We start from the raw sequence: 27,463 nt of genomic DNA on the forward strand, positions 1-27,463 counted from the left end.
TGTCGTTGTTGACAAATTATCTTTTTATATCCAAAGTTTAACATTTTAATACAAAATTCCTCAAACATTTTCTAAATATAACATTAAAAATAAAGAAAAATACAAGAAAGTCACATTAATTTCTTATGTGTATTTGATGTTCAAATTTTTATGACATTGAATATTCACTAGTAAAATAATGATTTCTCCTCAAACTGAATTTATGTTATTAATTTATTATTATAAAACAAATAATCATTAATAGTCGAAATATTCACCAAATATTTTTATGATCATTTTATGATAAAATTTTCAAAATGCTCTTTTTGAGTCATTTGAAATTTTTTATTTTTTAAATGTAATACAAGACCCGCCATACATTTTTTCATAACTAAAATAAATTAAAAACATAGAAATTATCTACCTTTATAAGCAATTAAAGCTCAACTTTTCCAAAATTCGTAAAATTCGCTAAAAATTGCAGTTAAAATTTTATAAAAGAAATTTGTTTCTTTATATTTCAAATGTTAAATATTTAATGTAAAGGCTTGATAATTTAATACCAAGTTTCTTATAAGTAATTCAAACTGAAACCAAAAAACCTAAATATAGTTTTTATTTTTATAAAAATAATCTGGAAAAAATTTTGATGAAATGTTATACTTAATCTATGAATATATAACGATATTCATTATTTTGTTTTAGTTCAAGCACTCGAATATACGAGGAATTAAAACTTTTACGTAGGTATATTATGAGAAATATTATCAAAGTAAAGTAGATTTATTTTAAGATACTTCTTAATTATATTATAAACTTATACGGTCACGTACTCAAAAATAAATTCGGATGGGGTGACGAAGGTTCAAATTTTATTTTAATATTCAATGTAAATTTTTTTCGGTTGGTGAGAGAGGAGAAGTGGAACTCTGTAAATCCCTCTCATATATATGATGTGTTTCATACTGTGTTACGGATTATTGTAATGCAGTATTGACTCAAAAGTTAAGAACAATAATAGAATATTGCATAAATAAAAACTATTACAAAAATTAAATATTAATAATATTTATAAATGCAATGTTTTTGACGAAAATTATATCAACCTACAGTAAACTGTACCTACCTACCTACCTACTAATAGTAAAATATATTACTTTAATAGCAATATCAAAAAGTGTATCATGGTAGGTATATACTTAATGATATATGCTGACAGAACGTCTTCACTTAGAACCGTTTTTCATGTACAATGATGTATCATTGTATTCAAATTTAACACTTCCATTACAGTGACTCACACGTCACCAAATGCATACAGCAAAGCGGTAGTACGGTAGTTACTTGCCACATTTTTTTTTTTTATTATTATTTATAGTTATATTAAGTACAATAATATATTATACGATTTTAGCTACAGGTTCATTTAGTTGAAATATTTTTATTTGATGAATTTTTTTTTATTTTCTAAATTATTTTAATACAATTTTATGGTTATGGCTGTGTTTCATATATATATCTAAAAGGTCTTACAGCATTTGTAAATACTTGGAAAAAAAATAAAACTTTTATACCTAGTTCTATATGTGTAATAAAGAATATGTGTCACATAGGTTTAGTCGATATAGATATACTATATTCAGATGTTCTATAATATTATAATATTTATTGCAGGATCCATATAGGAGGTATATTTATATTTTTTTAACTATATTATATTCTATACAGTATACCAGTAAACGAGAAGTAACGCAATAATAATAAGAGCAGAAAACTATTGTTAATAACAGTTTTTACTTATCACAACTCATTCGATTTTCTCTTAATTATTGTATGTCATATAGAAAACTATTTTAATATTTTTATTACAAACACACGTCGAAATTAGTTGGTGAATTTGGTATTTGCAGTTGACAAATTTTGTTCAAGTAGTTAAATATTATTATGGTAGATTCTGTACAGCGTGGACTTTATACTTTACAGCTGTAATAGTATAATATATGTATATGTAAATGTATATCAAATCGCTTTTATCAATATTTATGACCGGGGATGATTTTATTATATCTTTTTTTCTCCAAAGGATATGTCTCGGTTCGCGCTTGCTTAGTCATACTGCACATTGATTTTTGTAGCGTAGCTATCGGCCGCGCGGAGTTAAAACTACGAATCATATATATATATATATATATGTGTACGCACATACACATCCACACCCAAATAATATACATGTATATACACATGTAATAAACTATACATATATATTATTACTATGTATATTGAGCGTTTGTCCCTTTTATCGTTTAACCTATCGCCGTCGTCGGACGCTCATATATTAACAAGATATCGTTCGATATAATATTATAATATTATTATTATTATTGCTGTTGTCGCCGTCATTATTATAATTATTATTATTATTATTATTTAATGACGCGATTGTCTCGCGGTCGCGGGTGTACAAACGATTTTATTTTTGTTGGACGCGTAATTTTTAAATTTCCGTTCGGCGAGGTCTAGACGCGCAACTATATGGCGGTGGCGGTGGCTGTTTGACAATCATCATCGCGGGGACGACGACGTGGAAAGGGGGTTGCCATGGATACCGGGGAGTGTGCAAAGGGCGTTAAAAAAAAGGAAACTGTCAGTCGCACGCGGGTGGCTATACACACACACCAAGCGATACCACAGGGTACTAAACTGTCTCTATATACTGCTGCTCCGCGCCGCCGCCGCCGCCGCCGCTGCTGCTGCCGCTGCTGCTGCTGCTGCTGCTGCTACACTTGAAAAGTGGCTCTACGCGCAACTCGGATTTGACACTAAACAATACGCGTACAAAAGTCGGCGCTTCTCTCCACGTCGCCGAATATAATATTATTATAATAATATAAACGTATCGTTGTCATTATTATTATCATTATTATTGTGCTCGACGCTTTTGTTCTCGATAAACGCGTTTTTTCCCCTTCATTTCGCGTTTTATATTATTCGCCGGAGGTCCGGTATTTGGTATTTGCGATTTTTATCGCTCTTTGTTAATGTTTGTATCCTCTCCGCGATAATATCCGATTTCGTCTTTAGTTTTTCACGCGTCGTACATACTACTAACGGCGCCCGCCCGAAATCACGAAATCGCGAAATCTACGACGACGGTATTATAATGATTGAACAACAACTAATCGATGTATCCGATGCGACATGGTCGTCGTCGACGGTGCCGCCGCCGCCAACGCCGCCGATGCAGCCGCCGCCGCTGTCGATTCGGCAGTACGCGTCACTGCAATAATAATAATATAACGATAGCGCCGCCGTCGTCATCTGCTTCCGATGGTGCCGAAAACGAGAATATTCCATCCGCGACACCGATGTAGTGATGACGCTCCTCGCGGCACAACCGTCGTCGTCGTCGTCGTCGTCGCCGGGACCACGTCGTAAACGGACAATTATATTGTTTGTCAACCGCGGTTGGCAGCTTCTCGCAGTCACAGGTACACTTTACACACTCACATTATATACATGTTTTAGATTACAGAGTAACTGCTTAAAAACAAAATCAAATAATATTGTGTAAGTTACTTATATGAGTCGTGAATGATGATAGCTGCGGATAAGTACTTTTCGAGCATAACATGTTACGATGTGTTGTCGGAACTCTGAATATACGATACGTTGTCACGTTCGATTCGATCGATTATTATATGCATTATTACGATTCGGTGCAAGAGACAGTGTTGATTTTTGCTATATATTATCACCATGAATGACAGTATGGTGGAAATAAGAATAAAGTATTATATTAAAATAATTTAATATAATATAAGGACGTATAAATCGTATAATAGGTACAGTAAATAATGCTAGTGTATAGTGGTAACTACTATTAATCAGCTTTATTTATCAAATAAATAAATAGTATCATTGTTACCTTTTATATATATTGAGTATAGGCAAATAGTTATCTAATGTATAACATAAATATTAAGTACAACTTTTTCTAGCATAAAATGTATTCATTTAAATCGTTAATATGAGATTATACAAGTAATAAGTAGATAGACATATGTCTATCTACTATTATATTATTATACTATTTTTATGATATAGAATATGATAGAATAATAAAAGTAGAACAACAATATTATACATACCTAACATAAATTAAGCTAACAATATAATTACAAATGTTCAATAAAAAAAGGGAGAAAGTATTAAGTTTAGTATGTAGTCGTTTTTATTTACAGTAGGACAGAAGGTTTATAGTGTAACTCGTCATTAAGTGAGTCACTATAAAGTGTTAAATTTCAGTTTAATGATAAATCATTGCACATGAAAAATGATTCTGGACGAAGTCGCTTTGTCAGCCACCTATATTACTTTAAATTTATTTTATGATGTATTTATATTGCTTTTATAATAGGTGATTTAATTTACTATTAATATAATATACTACAAATAGGTTTGATTAAATTTTACCGAAACTATTGCATGTTATTTAATATTTATATTTATATATTATATAATAGTATATACTATATACAGGCCGGATCTAGTATTTATTTACCCGGGGCAAATTATAAAATTAGCATCACCCTCTCATAATTCAGCCTCCCCTATTGTAATTTATAATTTATATTACAACTTGCGAGAAACCTTGTATTACATTTTCGAGTTTTTTGGCATAACAGCACATTTTTTATCGATATCTAAAGAAAAAAGAAAGATTGAATGTTATGAATTAAATTGAATTTAAATAGTTAAAAAGAGTCAAAGTCTTAGTTGAAAATTATACCATAAATATAAAATGATAATAAAAACATTTTATGAACATTTCAAGTATTTAAAAGATTTGCTTATGATTTACACAAAAAAAACAAAATCGATATTGTCGAAAACTATTTTTTGCTTAAAAATTTCCGTTTTTTCTTATTTTTTCCCACATGCATTACATTTGATCCACAAAGGTATTAATTAAATTTACTTTACTCTTAAAAAAAATGTTGAAGTTGAAAATTGAAGAATTTTTTTCTACTATTACTACTATTTATAAGATAATATGTCTTCAGATATAAAAATGAAACACATAATTGTAAAATCAATATATAGCTCCGTTTGGAATATAAAAATTACCAGTATGTTAAAATCAAATTATTGATCAGAAAGTTACAGAGATATTTTTTTCCCAGGACCTAGTACAGACATATAGACATACAGTTGTATTTATATAATATGCAATTTTTTCGAGTTTAAAAAAAAAAAATTAAATAATGAATATTGAATATTAATAATTGGTAATATTCATATACTTTTTATACCAACTCAATTCTATTTAACAACAATTAATTACTTTTTTTTATTAATAATTTAAAATATATATATTAGCCTAGAAAAAGTATACCTATACCTATAAACAATGTATTGTTGCTATTATTATGATATAGGTACCAATAAATTACGAATGGAAATAAAAAAAATAGCAAATTTAATATCTAAATCATTGTTACGAGAATAATAAGAATATTTTCTTATAGGTTTATCATTATTTGTGATAGGAAACTAAAGGGGTACAAGAAAAATAATAATATAATACGTAGGATTGATGAAAACTACTTCTTATTTAATAAGAATATCAGCAATTATCAATTCGAGCAATTTTCTTCTAAATCATAAAAGTACTTTTACTATACCTAGTAGTATAGTGGGATTATTATAGTATTAAAATAATTATCACTATTTAATATTAAATTTATTAAAATTTATTTTTTATACTAAAGGCTATACTTAGGCTTTAACTTATTAGTCATTAGCCTAAATTTATACTAACATTAATAAATACTTTACCATATTATAGTATTACAATGGGTACCTGTACACTTTTTTAAGTTCTTTATATAATACATTATCTTATTTTTTAAATTTGGTATAAATATCAATCGTTTTCCGGTGGATGGATTTTTTTCTTTAATCAGCATTTAGTATTTACAGCTAATGATGGCAACTTATTGTTTACTGCTAAAATATAATTGCTTTGATTGATTTTCATTTACTTAAATACTTTCATTTAAGAGTTATTTAAGAGCCATTACAAATATATGCAAATGCAATTATTATAAATATTTTGGATCTTATTATTATATACTGTCTATAGTTTATATTTTATAGATTTTATGTAATTATTAAGACATTTTTCAGTATTTTTCGTACTGAAATCATTTCCTCTGAGATAATGCTTTAGTTATAAAAACAATGTTATAATATGCACTATGTAGAATATCGAATATTGGGGTTATAAGTTTAAAATATTATTAATATTAATCATATTTAAAAGACTATAATACCTTCAACATGTAGCGATAAACTACCTATGTAAAGTTTATAAATTTATACTAAAGTTCAAACGGTTAGAACGGTTTATATTCATAGTGCGCATATGGTATATTTACATAGATTTATTAATTTTATTTAAATTTAGGTGCTCAGTGCTCTCTTTTACGAGTAGATTAAAATTTCCGATAATTTGTGTGTGAATTTTCACAGCCTTATTACTAATATAGTATACATTTATATATAAATCTTGGTAAATGTAATCCATTTAGATGAACGTGAAAGTACACTAACTTTTACATATAACATTATGCTTGTATGCATACATTTGAACTATGTCTACCATAGTAATTTCTGTAGTGTGTAATGACAATTTGATGTCAAAATAAGTATAAAAAAATTAATATCATCGATGACATCATTATATCAATTATATCTATTTTTTTAATTATTTAACGAATCAACAGTCAATATATTGCAATGTTTTAAGAATCATATTGTATAGACTATAGATATGCTATACTATATGCAATACCTATGTACGATTTTCTTATCACAACGACAATAACAATTACATTGTGCACAATACACCTATATTATAGGCAGTAATTTTCATAAATTGAGACGATTCAGATTTAATAAGTTTTGATTTATCGATATTTTAATATTCTACTATATCTTATAAAAATTATTTATTATTTTGTATCATTTTGCATAATACATCAAAGTTCAAAGCTGTAAATATAATTTCCAAAAAGCATAAAATATGTTTGCGCAAATACCTATGTACACACATCCATGTACATGTACTCGTATTATAACTTTATTTAATTATACCTATCAACGATAATTAAAGTAATATAATATATTGTTATAAATTTGATGATATCGGTAATACAAAGTTTATATTATTATTAGGTTTTATACTTTTATTCTTATTAAATAGTCATTGTTAACAGTAGACATTGATGTAATTTAATTTAAAAGTTATAAATTTCATACTATAATACTATATTACTAAAATATTAAATTAATTTTAATGAAAATATAATAACATGAATGGATAACATAATTTATTAATAGTAATTAATTGATAAATGTACATGAATATAATAGAGTATAGACTATTACACAACGTTTAACTTTATTCAAGGGAGTGATGTTTGAAAACGGAAATACTATTCAAAGGATAATAATAGAAATATGATCATAAGTTCGTGTCTTTTGTGTTGAGATTATATTTTATAAACAGTATCATTGAGTAAACATTGTATTGTATACATAAATATAACACAGTTATAAACAGTGTACAGTCAGTCCTCAGTCGCATAATAAGAGAAACGATTTACGCGAAAACTGTTGTCTCCAATAGCAGTATAATATAATACTAGTTATTACAGTAAGTTGACCAATACAGTTTTCCATAGATCATATAATTCGTATACCAAGACCAACTACATTACATAAACTTAAAAGTGAAAAATGTCGATTGTTGACCAACTAAAATAACTTGTAGTATTGAGCAAATATAATAATAAAATAAAATATGGTTTACTTATAAATAATAATAGAATATATTTGTTTATGAATACCTAGTCAACGAAGGAAGATATAAACTAAAAAAACAATTTCAGTCATGCAACATAAATAATAATACTAATTGTATTATTAACATAATAAAAAATAGACATTTTAGATTTTTAACAAAATAATAAGGCTAAATATACAGTCTAAATAGTTCTATTGATTTTCGAGTAGTATTTTTTTTTTTAGTGTGGTAAAAAGTGCAAATATAGTTTTATGTAACACATGTTTTTGATTAAAAAGTGGATTTAGAATGTACTTTGTATTAATAAATTGTAAAATATCCATTATTTTTTTTCTTAAGATTGGAAAAAAACTTATGAAACAATTTCACCTAAAGTAGTTTGAATTATATGCGGTATAAGAAAGGTATTGGTTTTACAATGATTTGTCCTTTATTTTACGGGTTTCTTCTTAAAAAATACTTTTTTTGGATTCCTATATAGTAACTAGTATCAAAACTTTTAAACGGCATCTTTATACTGATTATTCTTAAACATTTAAGTTTTTTAATTTTTCAGTAGATTTCAAAAATGTCTTAAGAAATCTACCGTATTATTACAACAAAAATACAAACAATCACCGGTTTAATTAAATATTGATATTTTTTTTACTAAATTCTGCTTTTAATTATTTATGGAACCGCATCGGTGTATTAACCAGTAGTTAAACTAACGCCAAGTTTCATCAAGGGTCATTTTTCGTAAATTATATTAATAAAATTAATAAAAAAAGTTACCTACTTATAGTCAATATAGACATTAGTACCTATACTCAAACAATACTCATATAATGATAATAATTCATAAATTCATTACATAATACGTGCCTAAATATGTTCAATTTCGTTTTTTTGTGTGTGTAAATAAGGTTCTAATATTATGAATACGAATTATATATATTTAAAAAACTGCTTATTTAAAATAAATGTTTAACATATTAAAATTACCAAGGAAATAATAAATTACACCAAATAAATATTTATATTTTATTGGATACATTTTTGAACGTTTAAAGAGTACATTTGGTAATATTATGTGCATACTGTAAAATATGGTAGTTCAAGCTGTACGAAACCTACACAAAAATGTAATCCCCAATATTTGTATAACGAAAACATTCAAAGAGGCCCTGCAGTAGTTTGTATTGTGTATTTGTATCCCGTATGTAGAATGTAGGTTATGTATGTAATCAAATAAAAAATAGTAGGTACCTACTTTCATTTTAAGAGACTATTACACGATCTAATGACATCGTGATCGAGTATTACTATAATAAAGGAAGCGCAAAAGAAATAATATCATCATAAAAACCTCTCTTTCAGATAGGACCTTAAGTCCATACACTAAAATAGAAAAACCTTTGTTTCATGAACCTTTGAAAATCAGAAATTGAGGCAAAATATTCCTCTTTTCATTCTCTCCGTCATTTATAAGTGTATCAATCTATTGTATCCACCAAAACCCATCAAACCTATTGTATTATACAATATACTTTCAAACCTAAATACTAGTCATATTTCAGATAAATTTTAGTTGATAGTTTAACTCGTAGTATGGAGAAGAATTTTGATATTAAAATTGAAGGAATGTAATTCTGAACGTTTTTTACATAATGAATTTAAGTATAATTATTAATTATCTTTTATGAACAGATATATGCCAACTTTCAGACAAAGAATTTAATATTACAATATAACCTACCCAAATTGTGTTATTAAAAAAAATTGGAAAAGTCATTCTGTTGTATAGTTAAATGTTAAATATATATAGCATATACATTAAAACAATCTTATAAAATAACCACAAAAAGCTCATTATATATTCTATATTAAATAGGGTAATATTTTAGCCACCTAATCATGCATAAACTATTAGTGACATTATTACTCTAACAGTCTAACATATGAAATAGTTTTTGTTCCTGATAATTAGGTATGATAAAATAATCACAAACATAATTCAACTTTATTTTTATAAATTTGAATACAAATAATGAATATATTATGCTTGAGAAATCATTATAACATAATTTTAATATTTTTTCCTGTATGTGGCATATCGCATATGCAAGCATATTTTTAAATAATTTGTTGTCAACTTATTTTTGTAATTTAGTGTTAAATAGGTATGTGTACAAGTATGTTAACTTAACCTACATTCTTAATTTTAGGATATTTATGTTTCTAGAAGGAGTTCTATTAGTTCTAATTTTTTTTAAATACATCTTGTAAGGTCATTCAATTGATTTTCTAAATTAAAATTTATGAAATTTATAAAGAAAATATTGTAATTTCTGAAAAAAGTTGTAATGTATGTATAGGTATATTGTTTCCATAAAAACAAGTATTATAATTATAATACCCGTATGTTCCAAACCATGTACACAAGTATATTTATTAATATACAATGAGGTTTCTAAGTTAAAAATATGGGTCGACATAAAAATAAATATAAAAAACCTAAAAGTTTCTAATACGAAAAAAAACATTTTGTAAAACACAAACATTGACTGAAAATATAAGTCTTTATAAAAAAAATTACCTTGTATTTAGTATTAAATTTTGTCGGTATATTATTTAATTATTAAATTTTAGGTTTATGACGTTTATAATACAATTTATTTATAAGGCACACTCCATCTACGAGGTATTTTCTACCTATGTAGTACCTAGTTTTAAAATTTTATTCTACATTTCTAAATGACTACATGATCTGTCTACATAAAAATATTAAACTAAATAATGCCTAATACGAATCGTATAGGATCGTAAAAAGAAGAAAAATGAAACGTAAAGCTTGTACTTTTTATAATCCTTTTTTTTTGTATGAAAATCATAAAACATAATTTATATAAAAATATTATAATATATTATCAATGTTATAAATATGGAATACTAATATAACTGTAATGGAATAATAAATCAACTATCAAGTAACAAAGGAACGAACGTTTTACTTTGCACGTGAAACGCATAGTAAGAAGTCCTTAGTATAATAACAATAAAAATATTAAATAATTTTGAATAATTTAATGAATTTGAATACCATAACTATAATGATATAATTTTATTGTATTTTAGTTATTATTTTATTTTAATGTGGTCATATTAAATAATTTATAAATTCAATTTTGTCACATTGTACGGACTTTATTTTTATTAAGTTTTAAGATCTTACCATTTATTTTATGGATTATAATTAAGCTTATTTATGAATTATTGTTATGTCTCGTAATATTTCCAACGAGCTGTTACAGTTTAAAGTCTGAAGAGAAAAATAAAAACGTAGAAATGAACAAAGAAGTACAAAAATGTTTTCGCCTCGCCAACCCTCCTCCCTCTTGTATTACAAACAACAGCTGATGAAATATAGGTAGTGATGAGCACTACTGAAAAATATAAATTTTACTTCAACAAACGTTATAATGGTTCAATTCATGTTCTAGACATAGTTGTGAAAAATAAACTACATTATATCACTTAAAAATGTTCACTTATTATAGTCTGTATACTCATTTGTATATATTATTATATATTTTATAAATATAATAATGAAATGTAGTTAAATGCCTACCTACTTGTAGTATATTTCATTCTATAACCAGTATAATCTGTAAAATATAATATGATATAGATATCTTTAAAAAAATATACATAATAATACAATATATATACCACTAAGAATCAATAAAGTATCAATATTTTAAGGTACCCTATACTTTGGTTTTCAAAAGTTAATTTGAAAAATAATACAAACCTACAGCCTTTGCTATTTTTCACGAATATATTTTATATTATATGAGATTTAAAGTCTAATAAATAATAATATGTAATACAATAATCAAAATTATAAATATTGTATTGTTTTTGTACATAAAGTTATACATTATAGATGTTAGTACCTACCTAGATATATTTATTAAATTAGTATGTGTATAAATATTAAATAACAACTAATTATTTTCTAAATAATTTAATAACACATGTTATTCAAAAGTCAAAACTATCATTAATTTTAAAAATAAAAGTATTTTCTTTCATAATTTCTACATACAAGCATTCAATTTAAATAATAATGAAATTACGAGCATAATACAATTATTAAAAACTGACTCAAGTTCATAAAGATATCCAATAACATTCTTTACGAAAATAAACTGAATACCATGGCCCATGACGTTATCTTTTGATCTTTATCTGCGGAGAAAACGTAAAATTTTGCTTTTATTAAACTTACTTACTACTTACCTTTTACCTTTATGTTGTTTTATACGAATTTACAATCTTATTTACTCACCTTTTATTTACATAGAACATCAATATAAATTATTAGATATAAAAATATCTATAATTCAGTTATACCTTTGTTGTAACTAATGTAACTCATAAATAATAAATCATTATATTATATAAGAGAGATAAAATATTTTTTTTTTTAGTTATTGTTTAGGTACCTACATGTTTAAGGCCAAGATTATTGAATGAATTTGTACTTATACAATGCATATTACAAGTAGAGATGTTAAGTTTTTCACATGAGAGTAAATATATAATTTATTTACTCACGAATACAGCTAATTTTATTTTCTCTAATAGTTTTAGTTCGTATAAAGGTGATAACATATAACTTATAATTAGGTATGGGATTTATATGTAATAAAAAACCAAAAATATGTACATATATATGTAATTAAAATGGAAAATATATGTAGTATAAAATAAAAAATATGTAATAAGAACAATTTAAAATCATGTTAACGTGTAAAATTAAAATTAAATTCTAAATATTTTTTGAATAACATACAATTAATTGTTTATATTGTTAATCAATTTAATTAAAAAACTATAAAAATAAAGATATTTTCACAACCACGCGAAAGCAAATACTGACACTGTTGAAAATTCGTAAATATATTTTGTCTAATAATTATAAAGTATAGTCTAAAATCATTAATGTATAGTTATCGAACGGAAACAAATAAGATAAATTATAAACAAGTTATTAATATTTAACTAATACTTTCATATACTTATTTCCTATATGCATTATACACTACACTTACAATTCTTACGAGTATTAGCTATTATCGAAGTATAAATATATAATACCACTAAACCACCAAAATTGTTAACATTTACGAAATTTATAAAAAATAAAAAATGCAGACATTCTACAAATAATATTTATGACAAAATATGTAAAAACATGTAAAATAAAATATGTTTTATTTTATTGCAAATCACGTGAAATGAACTCATCATTTGCAATACTTAATTTATCATGTTTTAGTAAAAATAAGTATTTACATACAAATTCCAGTCCTACTTATAAGTATACTTAAGAGTTCTTAGCATAAAATATTAACATAAATAATTTTAAGGCTACATTATATACCAAAAAAAAAAATAACGATTTTTGATTAAAGAACATACATTTTTTTATTTTTTTTTTTAATAATTAATAAATTACAAATGATTCAATATCTGTGACACGTAATGCGGAGAAGAATGGGCGATATAAGCAGAACAAAGTTCTAGAGTAGAAAACTTAGAAAAAATAGTTGAATATTGTGGAAGAAGACCTTAACAAATTGGGAATACAAGTATGGATTATAAAAAGGGTGGGGAAATCTCTTAGGGATTATTATATGCCAGAAAACGAAGAAAAGAAACATGATTGATAATATTAGGTATTATTTCTAAACATTCTATTAATATTAATATATTATGCTAATGTTTATGATATAGGTTTAATTACATTTTTAGGAAACTTAAATAAATAATAAATGTGATAATCAAACTTAGGTAATAACAAAAAAAAAATATTATTTATTTACTAAAATAAAATTGTACATTTGTCATTTACAGGCGAAGATATTCATATGTTCTATTGAGTTGTTCAATATATCAAATTTTGACAAAATGAAGTTGATTCCTTCCAAAGCACCACTTTCATACGCTTCTGGATCAAACACTAAAGATTTTATAATATGTACTATAATTCTTCTCTTTTTAATTGGCGGTAAGTACAAAATATATTTAAATTATTTTCTAGTATCAAATTATTTAAAAATTCTTGGTTAATAAATTTGAATTGTTAGAAGAATTTAAATTTCAAAATGTACGGTTGTTTATTTTTATTTACATGCTTTGATTATGTATAATATAAAATAGTCAACATTTTAAAATATTTTATACCTGTGAGTATTTTGTAATAGGTACCTACAAATTTATATAAATATATTAATACAGTGAAACTTCCTTTAATGGACACCCACAAATAGCGGACATTTTTTTCTGGAACGGGAAAATGTTCACTTCTTGTCTATAGGAAAACCTTTAAATATGGGATACGGACTCTTTTATGATTAGATTTTGATAATTTTTTTTTGTCTAACTATATTTCATTACCATGTACCTACATTTTACATATTATTATACTATTAAACTTTATTTTATGCGTCGTAAAAAATGGCCATCTGATTCGGTAACTGATATATTTTTTAAATATGCATACAAATAATATGCATATACATGATATGTATATCATATTTTTGATGTATTTTGCTATTGTTCATTTTTTTATTTACCTCCCCCTCTTTAAATAGCGAACACCTCCAAATAGTAGACAAAAATTTCGGCGACCGAGAATGTCCAATATTTAGAGATTACACTATGTATAAATGCATTAATAATAATATGTATATTTATGTTTTTTTATTCATCCTTTTTTTTTGTGCATTTGCATTTTTGCTAATGATTTAAGAAATCATTTAAACGACCTATCTCAACTTTTAGGTATCATCGGTCTCAAATTTATAATTATAAGAGAATAGATTGGCTTATCAAACTTTTGGAGTGAGAACTTTTATACTTAAGTTATTTTCTAAAAGAGTAAAATTAAAATACGCGTCATGATATTAAATCCTATTGTTTCCTTGATCATCACTGTCTTTGAGACTTTAAAATAATTATCTGTTTAAACTTTCTTATACAACAAAAATCTATTTAACTTTTAAAGTAAAATAAAATATAAATAGATTTTCCAATGTTAGCACTAAGTTGTTTATTATATTATAACACAAAAGTTATATGACGTTAAAAAAATACATCTTTGACTTATTATAATATTAAATAGTGATAATAATTGTAATAAAATGTGATTATTATTGTTTTTTTTTTTTAAATAATGATTTGATTAAATATTAATAATATTAATTATTATTAATTTATCAATGGGTATTTAATATTTTTTTCTTGCCGTATCTAATTTATTAATCTTTTAATTTATTTAACCAAAAATAATTTATCGATTTATTATTTTTTACTTGTTTCATACAATAGAAGAGCATTTTATATAGGTAATCATATTTATTGAAAGTTATTTGAAGTTGTATCTTACAAAATATATAATATCTTGTCCTAAATCAACAGCTGCAAAAGATCGACGTTTTAAAGTCACGCACTTATATACAGTACCTAGTGTCAAAAGTTTTTAATCTACTTTACACAACTTCTTCTAAACTTTAATTGTATATGGCTCATTAACCTAATTTTTCTGTAACTTTCTCATTCTTTAACATTACCTTTATGTTTCAAAACTATAACATTTTTTGTTACTTATTTAGCACTTTGTTCTTTCTCTCCTTTATAGGCCTTACTGAAAACATTTTTCCAACTCCCACTACTTATATTACACATTCGTACTTTAAAGTTATTGTTATCCGTTATATTCCAGTATTCCACTCTACCAAGTTTACAATACACATGTCGTATATAAATTTAAAGCCTGTTTTCCTAAAATGTATATTTTTACTAAATACAGATAAGTAGATACTATTCTATAAGATATTCATATTTATTTTGTTATAAATTTAATTTTGTTTTATATTATAATTTTGGTTCAATTGTTTTATGGAATATAAAATATTTATTTCACTATTATAGTTCTTAAAATAGGTTTGGACTGTAACTATTTATGCATCATAATCGCATTAGTCTTATTACTCTTATTGTATATTTATTAAAACTTTATGCAGATAATGATCGTTATTTTTGATTCAGTGCACAATCAAATACAACGTTTTACAATTAGGAAACTAATAATTATTTTATTACCTTGATTCTTGTGTAGGCTATGGCTTGTTTCTAAAGTTCAATCTAAAAATTATTAAATAGTTTAAAAATTATTGAGATAACAATTTATAGTCAAACGTTCATGAAATAAAATATGTAATAATAAACTCATGATCACAGAATATAAGTATACCATATAACAAATATAACAATTAACTGTGGAATTATATAATAATAAAGATAGCTGATTACATTGCATTATATATAACTGCTGCAATTGTAAAAGATTATATACTAAGGTACTTTAAGTTTATTTAATACAGTTGTAAGAAGAGCGGTGAGGATTAATTAAAGCAGTTTGCTCAAACAGACATTTAATTAGTGGAGCCGATGGAGGATCTTTAGACTTAAATAGACTTGTCATTATTTGGGATTTTGATTATATTAGGACCAGAAGAAGTAACAGAAGCTTATGATGGTTTAGACTTAGTGAGGATATTAGGAGAGACGCGGAGTCTGGATGTTTGATTTTTGAGTTGAATACTTATTTTTTCGGTGATTGTGAACAGATTTTAAATTTAGACAACCCCTGTAGTTAGATGTGCCAACACATAAGGCGTACATGGCAGAACTAGTTTCGTCTTTGAAACAACAATCTGAAACATAGTTTTCCCTAAATTTGACGCAGTGAGGTGTATGATGAAAATAATTTGAAGTGGCTCCATACTTTCATAGTCTAGACACCTAACTTCTTCAGTTTATATGAAAATTTCATTTTGATTTAGTTTTGTATAATATTAACGATATTGAACATTGTCATATCATTATTAGTATTGAGCTTAAGTTAACGCAACGGTAGTGACAGTAGTAGCACTGTAGCAGTAGTAGTATCGAGTGACCAATTTTACTAATGTAGCGACATATTGGGCAGAGTAACGTAGCTCAGATAAAGACTGTAATATTGGCGGCAAGAGTGGTGTGAACGGTGTGGTGTAGGTTTCTTACAATAATCCTATACGGCCGTAACGGTGATGGTAGGATGGTATGGAAGCTGTAAAAGCTCTTTTTAGCATTCAGTCCTGGAAAAATAGATTTAATAGATAGATGCCATTTTGGATCATCATAATTTGCATGTTTGATTTTGTATTCCGAGACCCACATAAACTGTAAAAATTGTAAGGCGTGATGCATTTCATTATTTCAGTGTTGATGTTTATACATACTATACGCAACAGCAGATAGGTAGCATGAACAACAGATGTATGCGTAAATTATTATATTGATCAAATTTCCAAATGTTTTTTAAAAATTTTTATCAACCAAAATCAGTCTAAACTGGATATAAGTTAGTTGTTTAAAATTACTTATAAGGAAAATACTATAAAATGTATAGTTCAAATTATATTATAATATTATACCCATCATGTTGGATGTACGAATACAATATATCAGTGATAATAATAATATAATATATCACATTGTTTTATGTTTATTTGAAAATCAAAAGTCAGCATTAACAACCACAACGTATTCTCTATTGACTATTCGTACTTACATAAAGACCCTTCTATCGGCAGATGATTAAGAGCTGCTACATACATATAATATAAAGTACTAGCAATAAAACAGCCCCTCGGGGACTCCGCCCAGTAGAGGGATCTCTGCGATAGTCATATTGTCAATACGAACAATCTAAACATTCGTTTTCCAGATGTGACTCAAATGTTTTATTTTATGCTAAACTTATTTCGTAGTGTAGTAAGTACAGTGTACACGCATCAGAGTGAACACTATAAAATAGTGTAGATTTTTTATAACGTTTTCAAAAGTTACTGAAAAACGTTAAGATTTAAGTTTAAAATAAATTTACATTTCAATCTTTTTGAAATAAGTAGGCAGTATATAAATGTTCAATTTGTTTTAAAAACTATTAATTTTTATAAATCACAAGTGCTATATTTGTGCTATTTAGTGTTTGTAGTTTTATTTATTTAAATATTACAGAATATTAGGTACTATAGTTCAATTTTTCCCATCCTTTTTGTAATTTTGACCCACAAACTTACTGTTTGCTTAGATTTTTTTGTATATTAAAAACTATAAAACTATATCGTCCATATCAATATAGTCACCTAATTAGTTTAAAAACAACATGAATAGCGATTCGCGACTCATAGGTTGGAAAACACTGCTATAGGCAATAAGTATAATAATTTATAATACTAATTTTAAATTTCTAATATTCTAAAATATTGTTTATAATATAACTATAAATAAATAGCAATGATACTTTTCAGTTTGTTAATGTACCAAGGTAGTAGGTACCTTTCCAAATATAATAGACAATAGTTATTATATTATATTATGTTATAATATGTTATATGCAAAGCTGAGCACTAACTAGTTCAAAAATTAAAGTTAGGTTAGAAACTTAGAAAGTTACTTTTAATTTTTAAAGTTACTTTATAACTTAAATAGTTGGTTTTAATTTATAATAATCTAATCTAATTCGTTAAAAACAAAAATAATTAATTATTTTTAAAAAGCTTTTTGTTACTACAAAAATTTCAACATTTCGTAAAACGACTGCCGAGGAGTGCCGACTGTATAATAATTAATATTTAATATTTTTTAATAATATATAGATACATTTCTTACAATATTATTTTTTATTAATCCATTATATTTCTTGTAATACACGGTTTAAAAAACGGCTATATATTAATATATTATATAATTAATACTTACCTAATTTAATATTTAATGAAATACTTTATATTCGAACAAAACAGTTTTTAAATTTACATTTTTAACTTTAAAAAAAAAACACTAATTTCTGAATTGTATTTTATCCTAAGTTATTATTTTCACTTACTTACTATACTAATTAACTTGTCCAGCTTTGATTTTATGTGGCCTGTATTTTTATTTTATATTATTTATCGGAAATATTGATTAAATATTACTTATACTCGAAGACGTTGTAACTCTAAACTCTAAAGGCTGAGTCCACAGATCCACTTTCATGTGAAATACATTTTCACTAATGTGAAATGAAAACAGAATTTTAGATATTAATTCCTAAATATGAAGCATTAACTTTATTAAATCTTATTATTTTCCTTTGAGGTTGTAGGTTGTATGTGAAACGTTCGTTGATTGCCCATTGAATGCGATTTACTATAATTGTAAAATAGGTTCATATAATTTAGGTTTAGCGTATTGACACTAGATTCCCGAATTAAAGTAAGATATATTTGTATATATTATTCATAAATAATCACATAATTTAATACAAAATACGCGTAAGATAGATTAAAAATATATGAACAATGTTATTAAAATAGTAAAACTTAATTAGAATTATAAACAATAATTTATAAATACCTAAAGAGAATAAATATTGTTTTAAATAAATAGGTGTGCTATAGATTTTTGTTTTACTTATGTTTATAACTTTATAAGACAAGTATATCGTACATCATTATTTATTGGTTGCCAAATTAAGTGAGTTCAAATTTCAAACAATTCCTTTACATAGATTAAACATTTGCATATGATAGTCAAATGTAATCGACAGCTTATACAACATCTACTTGTCATACATAATATATATCTAATATAATTTTCAATTAATATTATTATAGTTATAGATTATAATAATTAAAAAAAAAAAATCTAGGAGATTTTATTTGATGATCAATTATTATAATTATACCTTAAACATAGATTTAAAAATAATTTACAAAATAAAATAATAATTTTTTTTTGCTATTATACCTACCTATAAACTTATAAATTGGTTTTTCGTATTTTATTTTCTAAAATATCCAATTTTAGTTCTAAAACCCGTGAAATTTAATATAAAATTAAAGTCGTTAAAATACCTACGTTATTACAAAAAAAAAAAATAATAATAATAATGTTTAAAAATTTAAAAATTTGAATTACTTCCAAGTTATGGGTATCTACATTAATTAGTGCCGATGAGAACGGTTATCCGAAATTTATTAACTTTCGAATTAAATTAATAATCATGGTAAATAGCTGTTTGTTCTAAGGTGAGCGAAACGAGAAGAATGCTCAAATGCAAATACTGGCATTTGTATTCCAATCGAGATTGTTTTAATTTTATTAGTAATAAATTATAGTACTATAAAACGTGTTTAATTGATTTCACTTAGGTTTACAAATAAAAAAAAAAAAATACTGATACAGTAATAACAAATCGGTTATTTAATAGTTTTTAATCAATTAGTTATTAAGCTATATGTATGAAAGATATTTACTGATTTATGTTTTTTTTACACTATGCAAGGATAATAGGATATAGTGGGTAGGCGCGTCTTTAAATTAAGAATTGTCCATGTATTTTACAATTCTTTATGATACAAACAATTTCTTGTAAAAGTTTTTTTTAGAGATTCCATATAAACCTGTAACAAAAATTAATATTATTATTATTATTAATATTATATGTATATATTGTTATATTATTATTCATCTATTAATTTAAAATCTACTGCATTTTATATATACCTATGTACTTAAATTAAATTGCATATATAATATCACACTAAGTACTAAGAGATACCATTAAATATTTCAACTGAAAAGCCTTGGATTAAAATAAGAAAAAAACATTTTATATAAAAATTGTAAAAACAAATAGTCTATCCAAATGTGTAAAAAAAAATGTTCGTTATAATTTAAAAAATTAAGGTGTACTTATAGCACACAAGCATATCGAAAGGGTAATAGTTCGACATTTTTTAAAACTGTGTATTTTGGTATTCCTTTTATATACTAAAACCTCATTTCTATCTAAAGCCATCATCCAACTGACATATTTAGTAATACCTTTAGCACGAACACACAATATACTCATCAATCAAATTCCTAAATAGATTATCTAATTGGAATATTAAAACTATTAAATTAAATTAATATGTATAATCAATGGTATAAATTGCAAATAGTCTTATACTATTATTAACTAGGCTATGTCATTTAAATATCTATACAATATTAATATAAAGCGTTATTATTAATAAGTACGATGTGAATCAAATTTTCGCTTATTAATGGAATTATTTATTTTTTTTTTAATTAGATACTTGAAAGTCATTCTGTCATTCGAATAATTTTCAATGTTTTTACAGATGTCAAAACTATGACTCACATCTTGAGGCATCATCAGCAAAGAGACAATACTGGGCTAAGTACTTTAAGCCCTTTAGAGCAATTAACTTGGCCTCATTCAGATGTGAAGTTACCATGCGGAATTGTACCCGCTTTAAATGTTACGTCCAATTGGTTACAAATGAAACTAAAGTGAGTATATTCTTGCGATGTACTACACAAACTCACAATTAAATTTAAACACAAACATTTACATAAGCCCTTAGAGTTTAAAGAAACGTATTTAATTTTAATTAGAAGCTCCCTAATTCCTAAATATACATTTATATGATGATATTGATATAATATATTATTCTAGATATAGGACATAATCTTATTATAAATTACATTATAGGAATCAATAAGTTATTTGTAATGCGTTGTAAAATGTTCTATTAAAACTGTAGTTTAGAGATTCTCAACAAAGATATACTGCAAATTTGAATTGGAAGTACCATGGAATGTTTTCAAATATAAAGCAATCGTACTGTTTTTCTGGTTTTTTATAGATAAAAAAAAATAATTTTTTGAGTGTATTAATTGATTATTTTTTTTAACATACTAATATATTAATATGTGTTAATAATATGTTTGGTTAAGTACATCTATCTAGCTAAATAAAACCTAAGTATAAAATATAAATACACAATAAACTATTTCGGATACATCCAAATATAGAAAATATCTTAGGTACTGTGAATCAAAAAAAGTTGGGAACCTTTGTTGATATCAAATAATATATAGAATAAAATCAATTTATTCAATATTATGTAACAATATTCTAAGCTAAGTATATTTTATTGACATTTGCACAATATATCGTTACCTATAGAACTATAATAAAATTAATTTAATCGATAGTTCGATTTTTTTTAGTATTACTGAATACCTATCACGTTGACTGTTATATAAGATTTAAAATGTGATCTTATAACACTTAGACCTAACCATTAAGAATATTTTGTCAGATTAACTAAAATTTATTTTTGATTAAAATGTCTACCAAATTGTTTTCTCCGAAATGTATACATTGTGTAGATGACTTTTAAAATTGTGTTTCAAAGAAGTTTTTACAGTTTCAAGTCAATTAGAGCTCAAATCTCGAAATATAACTCATAATCATAGGGTATCATTATCTTAAAAAAAATGTATTTACTAATAATATGAGATTTAAAATTAAGTTATAATACCCAAAAAGTAGATACGTACTTCATATTTTTGCGTGTGAGTAACATAATTTTATAAGAGTGACTAATGGCGAGGTTTTAATGCTCTGTCAACAGCATGAGACCTTAGATTAAATCAATTAAATCTTAACTAATTATTTATTTTAAAATAAAAAGTTGAAAATCCTAAATAATCATTTGATGCATTTTAGATTTGTTGATACTTATAATTATTAAAGTATAACATAATAATAAAATTAACATAATTTCAATTAAAATAATACGTTATGAGTATTAAGAATGTATATTATGCATACAACCCATAATTTTATTAGTGATCTGCATTATTTTATTTAGTATATTATTGAACAAAATATCATTAAAAAAAAAATAACGAAAATTTTAGATGCATGTTTTAAAACCTATTTATAAAATTGGTTCAGATCAAAGTAAAACTACTGATGACTGAAACCTATTACGACATACTATTAATTTTGTAAATGAGATCTCATAATTAACATTTAGAAATTTGTCGAATTTTCGAATAAGATCTCATGGAAAATTTAAGTAACATATTGTGAAAAACTTTTGGCGGTCAACGTGCTATTCACTATTGTCTATTATACTATATTATGGGCATATTTCAATTACAGATTATCAAATTGTAATACTACAAGTTTTTATTTTATTTTTAAAATTAATATTTAGTAAACCTACAACCTACATAACTGTTACTGTAGTATTACTCTAGTGTTATTATTGTTATGGCTGTTGTTAAATAAAAATATAATGGTAAATACTTAAAAAAAAAATTAAATTAAATAATAAGTTGATATAACTAAATAAATAACTTATATAATCAAAAACATGTGTATATTAAATAAAAATTAATTTGTTTAAATTATAATAGATGGCTGCACAATGGGAAGAACGTTGACCTTGGACATCGTTATAACTTAAACCATAACACAGGAGTTTTAGTTATTAATAATATAAGGCTAGATGATAATGGGATATGGCAATGCGTAAACGAAAAACAATTAGCTAGAGCAATAAATTTAGTAGTTTTAGGTATTTTATTTTTTTAATTATAATAACAATTACAATCAAAGTATTGAAAATAATGATTATGTTTTCATTTTAGAAATTCCAAAAGAACCTTACTTGTTAATCGATGGGCATCGTTTAGACCCTGGAAATTTATTTGTACCAGTAAAAGAAAACATGGATTTAAGTATAGAGTGTGTGGTTGAAGGTGGAAATCCAATGCCATCCTTACATTGGTTAATATTTCCAAGTAATTCAAACATAGAAAATGAAGCCATGTCTTCGGGATTACTGCAGTCTAACGAATCGTATCAAGAGAAAGACATTAGTCGTAGTTCAGCTAAGATTCAAAGAGTACTTAGAGCTCATCACAATGCTACTGTGGCGTGTATAGTTACACATGTTACTCTTGTAACCCCCTTGAACACTTCTATTCTTCTTGATGTTCAATGTAAGTTGACTTTTTAAAATCAATGCGTAAGAATAAATATTTACTACTCACATAGATGCAGTGTCGTAATTATAAAGTTAAATATGAGGGACTATAGTGACTTTCAGACTTTCAGAGACTATTTTTGGGGCTGAACGCAATTTTTAATTATTTGTAATATTGAAGCTAAGTAAATAAGAACTTTTATTGCAATTTTTTTTTCATAAAAACATTATTTATAATTAATTATGTTTTAAGAGTACATAATATAATACAATCAAATAGTTTAAATAACACCATATAAAAATAAAAACGTCAGGACAATATTACGAGCAAAACAAAACATTAAATTGAGGTAAATAATATATTATACAAATAATCCTCGTCTTTTTAACTAATTACTAATTACGTCACTGCGGGCAGAGTAAAGATAGCTTTAAAATGTTTTATTAGACCTACCTTTAATGTTGTATTTTGTATGTAACTACAAAGATTAAGATTACTACTACTGACGATAATCTCTCTCGTATTTTTGTACTTAAAAATTTTTTTTAATTGAATTTTTGTATTTATAGATACTCCCTCTTTCGGAATTAGTAGAATTCCCGGATTTGGAATACCTATTAAAGAAAGTATTTCAGTGTCTCTTAAATGCGATGTTGATTCAAATCCACCATCAACTCCTGTCTGGCAAAAAGGTACGTTGATTACGGTTTTTAAAATAAAATCTATTTCATGTTTTTTTATATTTGTATTAGATGATAGTGCGCCACCTGTTCTTCAAACTGATGATGGTTTTTTAAACTTTACGTCAATACGAAGAAATCATAGTGGCTGGTATAAATGCACAAGCAGACATTTATTATCTGAATATTCTTCAATTGGTTATTTTTTAAATGTTAGATGTGAGTAATGCATTATAAGTATAATTTTAACTTAAAATCTAATTACTTGTATTTTTTTATATTTTAGACGATTTAAATGACCTTGATACTGTGCGTAAAGAATTAATTGAAGAAGATAATTCTGGTTCCTCTGAATCAGTTGAGGTCACCGTTGGTGGCGAAGTTCAACTAGAGTGTCCATCAGGACCTAGTGCGGCAATACCATGTTGGGCTAAGACTGGAAATGATAATGACCTACAACCAATAGGGTCAAGTAGTAATCTTCGTATAGATCAGGTTTTATATCAAGAAGCCGGTGAATATAAATGTATTGTTGGAAGTAAAAATGAAAATTTAGAAAAGCTCAGGGTGTATACACTTCATTTGAATGTTGTCGGTCAGTATTCATTTTTTATTTATGTATTAGAATTTATAAATACTAAGCAATTATTAATAGAAATATATTTTCAATTCAATAACTATTAATCCTAAAGTATATACGAATAACACAATTTCCAGGTGGTCCAGTGATATATACTGAAAACAGAACTATTGTTGCACACGAAGGAAATGACACTCGATTGTCAGCAGAGTTTTGTTCTAATCCAATGGTAAACAAAGTTTTTTGGATAGCCAGTGATAGAGTTATTAGACCAGGAACCGCTGTAGGACAGATTACAGCTCATAACATAACCGTAAGTATAAAGGAAACATTTAGATAAAAAATGTGTAAACTGTTTTTAATTGAATATTGAACATTTTTTATTATATATTTGATTAGTTTTTACACATCAAAAACCACATATAATGTAAACACTAAACATTATATTTTTACATTTTGTTTCATTGAAAATTTTGATATTTTAATGCATTTACTGTATCGAATATTGAGTCTGAATCTGGGGAAGCCAATATTTTTCTATGTTATGCCATATAATAATATAAACATTATTATGTTCAAATGCGTCATAAAAATTAATACTTTTGCATAACTTACAATCATGTAATATGTATCTGTTTCTTAACATAAATTTAGATTACTAATACTTTCTTACGTTTAGTTTTAATTTATTTTATTAAATAAATCATAGTAAAATTAAGCTTGAAATTATTAACATTTTTATAAGTGAAAAAATATCATCATAATTTGGGTACTGAAGTTGTATTTTTAAAATAATTCAATTCTAGGTGTTAAGAACTTGAATATAAATGTGTCATTCAATACTATTAATTATGCCATCAAAATTAAGCTTGCCAAAAATTAATAACTTTTGATCCTGACTTCGGACGAAACTTTTAAAGTACCTATCTTTATTTGGTACCTCAAAAATTATTTTACAAAAATAAAAATACATAATTGTAAAACCAAATAGTTCCGTTTAAATTATTATTAAATACGATTTTACCATATTCTTATTAAACAGGATGTTTAAAGAAAAAAGACACTATACAATATTATAAATTACTATGTATTATTAAAATCGTAGTATTATTCAAACAATAAGTACAATGTTTGATAGTTATTTTAATGATTCTAACATAGTGTTAATTTTTATGTACAGGACAAACTCGGTAATCCTACTTTTTGAATCAGAGAACTATCGGATTAATGAATATACCGTATGATAAGAACAATTTAAAAATTGAGTTAATACGTATTAAGTTAACATTATACTACTTAAACAATTAATTGATTGAAATACATATTATCATTTTTATTTTTGAACTACAATAAAAATAATTTACTGTATAATTATTTTGAATTTAAATTGAAATGTAAAAAATTTTGAAACTTTATTGTAATCGTACCTCGATTTTTGTATTACAGTTTTTTCCCTTCTAAATTATTCAGTAGATATTCAGGGTTTTTCGTTTTTTTTTTTTTTTGTTACCAATAAAAAAAGAGGAATACCGAGATTGTACTATCCTATCATCTATAACAACTATGAGATATTTTACCTACGGATATTATTACATGTTTTAGTCATCAACATCTTCTTATTGCCAAGTAGCTACTCTCACGATACAATCGGTAACACCAGTACACAGCGGAGAGTATAATTTGATCGTCGGTTCCGGTAAAACGTTAGTAGAAGCTACAGTCATATTGAGTGTGACAAAGAGTACACGAAACAGAGAGCCCGTCCAAACATCTAGTTCACATTCAGTTTGCTCAAAAATGTTTGATAATTACTTAATTATGTGTTTAGTTACGTCAATTTTTACGCATTTAAAACATTAATAATAAATTATTATTTACTTATATGTTATACATTATATGAAAAAAAGAAAAAAGAACAAATTGTATAGAAGTTCTTATTGTTGTATAATTGTTAATTAATAATGCATGTCACACGGATATGTGGTTTAGGTAAAATATTTATATAAATATAATATACTATTTAATAAAAATATTTTGAAAACAAAAATATGTTTGACACCAAGATATATAAAGATCCGTCTAATATAGAAAACTGTAGAAACACAAAATCAATAATAAATTATTTTATATTCCTAAAATAAAAGTGATTAGAAAAATGTTTGAGATCTATATATTATACATTGTCTGCATATGCCACTTACATTTATATAAACGTGTTTTGTGATGTTATAGTATAATATACAATATATAATATCATCTTATTTTTACTTCCTTAATGTTATATCGGTGTATGCATGTAAAACATTTATTTCCTAATCTAATATACACACCAAAATATTGGTATCAGTCATCAGGAACTAAAGTTTTGTACTACAGTACCTACGTCGCTATGTATTGTATTAGTCAAGTAAA

General features: G+C 25.2%; 1 protein-coding gene across 1 annotated transcript; it reads left to right on the plus strand.

Moving 5' to 3' along the window:
- The first annotated feature begins 2,729 nt into the window (after positions 1-2,729).
- Positions 2,730-27,259, plus strand: LOC113556216 (CD166 antigen). The gene is made up of 10 exons (XM_026961034.2): positions 2,730-3,467; positions 13,754-13,907; positions 21,124-21,295; positions 23,219-23,379; positions 23,453-23,806; positions 24,361-24,483; positions 24,544-24,690; positions 24,758-25,066; positions 25,189-25,364; positions 26,654-27,259. The coding sequence occupies exons 2-10, from the start codon at positions 13,808-13,810 to the stop codon at positions 26,909-26,911; spliced, it is 1,800 nt and encodes a 599-aa protein (XP_026816835.1). The 5' UTR covers positions 2,730-3,467; positions 13,754-13,807; the 3' UTR covers positions 26,912-27,259.
- The last annotated feature ends 204 nt before the right edge of the window (positions 27,260-27,463 follow it).

Source organism: Rhopalosiphum maidis, chromosome 3 (assembly GCF_003676215.2).
Source record: "Rhopalosiphum maidis isolate BTI-1 chromosome 3, ASM367621v3, whole genome shotgun sequence".
NCBI lineage: Eukaryota > Metazoa > Arthropoda > Insecta > Hemiptera > Aphididae > Rhopalosiphum > Rhopalosiphum maidis.